The sequence below is a fragment of the Charadrius vociferus genome, unplaced genomic scaffold (genome assembly GCF_000708025.1).
Source record: "Charadrius vociferus isolate BGI_N301 unplaced genomic scaffold, ASM70802v2 scaffold579, whole genome shotgun sequence".
In the NCBI taxonomy this organism is placed as follows: Eukaryota; Metazoa; Chordata; class Aves; order Charadriiformes; family Charadriidae; genus Charadrius; species Charadrius vociferus.
The window spans coordinates 1,268,134-1,269,167 of record NW_009661367.1 but is presented as its reverse complement, the minus strand read 5'-3'; the positions used below and the strand labels follow the sequence as shown (position 1 = coordinate 1,269,167).

Here is a 1,034-nt window from a genome sequence, read left to right as displayed (position 1 = left end):
GCGAGGACCGGAGGCGTTTCAGATGGCCGAGGCGGGGAGGACGGGGTGGGGGTACCCCAGGTCAGGAGGCGGCAAGATGCTCCTCTGCCCCCACAACGTGGGTGACAGCCCCACAGCTCGGCCCTTCCCGGTGCTCCCAGACGTTCCACAGACACTGGGACACCCTGCTGGCCCTCCCTGTGATTCCCCAAAACCCGTCCAGCTAGAAGGACCCCAACTCTGCCAGCCACAGAGGGAGGCCACGCACTCCCATTTATCCCGACGGAGAACGGATAAAAGAGCAGAGGAGGGCAGGACCAGGCCCCGGCACATCTGCAGGGCACGGGAGGAAGGCTCAGTCCCCAGTGACCGCAGCCACCACGCTGTCAGCACCGTCGCTCCAGCCCCAGGAGCTCCAGCCGGGGGTGCCGCTGCTTGCCGAGCCCCAGGGACAGTGACATCCACCCCAAGCACACAGCGACAGCCATAGGGACAACAACCGGGACATGTGAAGTGTCCCCAAAACTCGGTGTGTGGCCGGGATGGGGTGCAGCACCCCGGGGGAGGAGAGGCCACCCCACTCCTACGGTGCTGAGCCATGAGCCAGGGACAGGGTTTATTACCCAGAGCGATGCACCTTGCCCAGCGCCGGCAATCAAACATCCGCTGCCTTCTCTCCCTGCAGACCGGCCGAGTAACGCCCACGGGCTTACGAGGGACCAACGCTTTGCTGCTCGTAGACGGGGGAAACTGAGGCACGGGGCCCAGCTTACAGCAGAGCACGCATGCGGGCGAACCGCAGGGGAAAGCCGCTCCAGGCAACGTCCCAGCCAGAGAGGAGCGGGGCTGGGCTGCCACCCATCGTCCCCGCTGCGTTCTCCGGGCGTCACCGTGAAACCAGGGCCAGGACGGCAAACACCAAACACGCTGCCGAACCAGCTCGCCGGCAGCCCGGAGCGCATTCCTGGGTGCCGGCACCACCCCGGGGCCCAACGCCTTGGGTTGGCGTGACCGTAGGGTCGCTCATGGCTGGTTTTGGCCGCCGGTGGCTGATG

General features: G+C 66.4%; 1 protein-coding gene across 1 annotated transcript in view; it reads right to left on the bottom strand.

Annotated features, from left to right (window-relative positions):
• The window catches only part of TBC1D10A (TBC1 domain family, member 10A), a 21,683-nt gene extending 20,842 nt beyond the window's left edge, over window positions 1-841 (bottom strand). Inside the window, exon 1 of the mRNA XM_009893346.1 lies at window positions 753-841. Within this exon, the coding sequence (XP_009891648.1) occupies window positions 753-841 (89 nt within the window). The remainder of the gene's footprint in view (window positions 1-752) is intronic.
• Window positions 842-1,034: the final 193 nt, after the last annotated feature.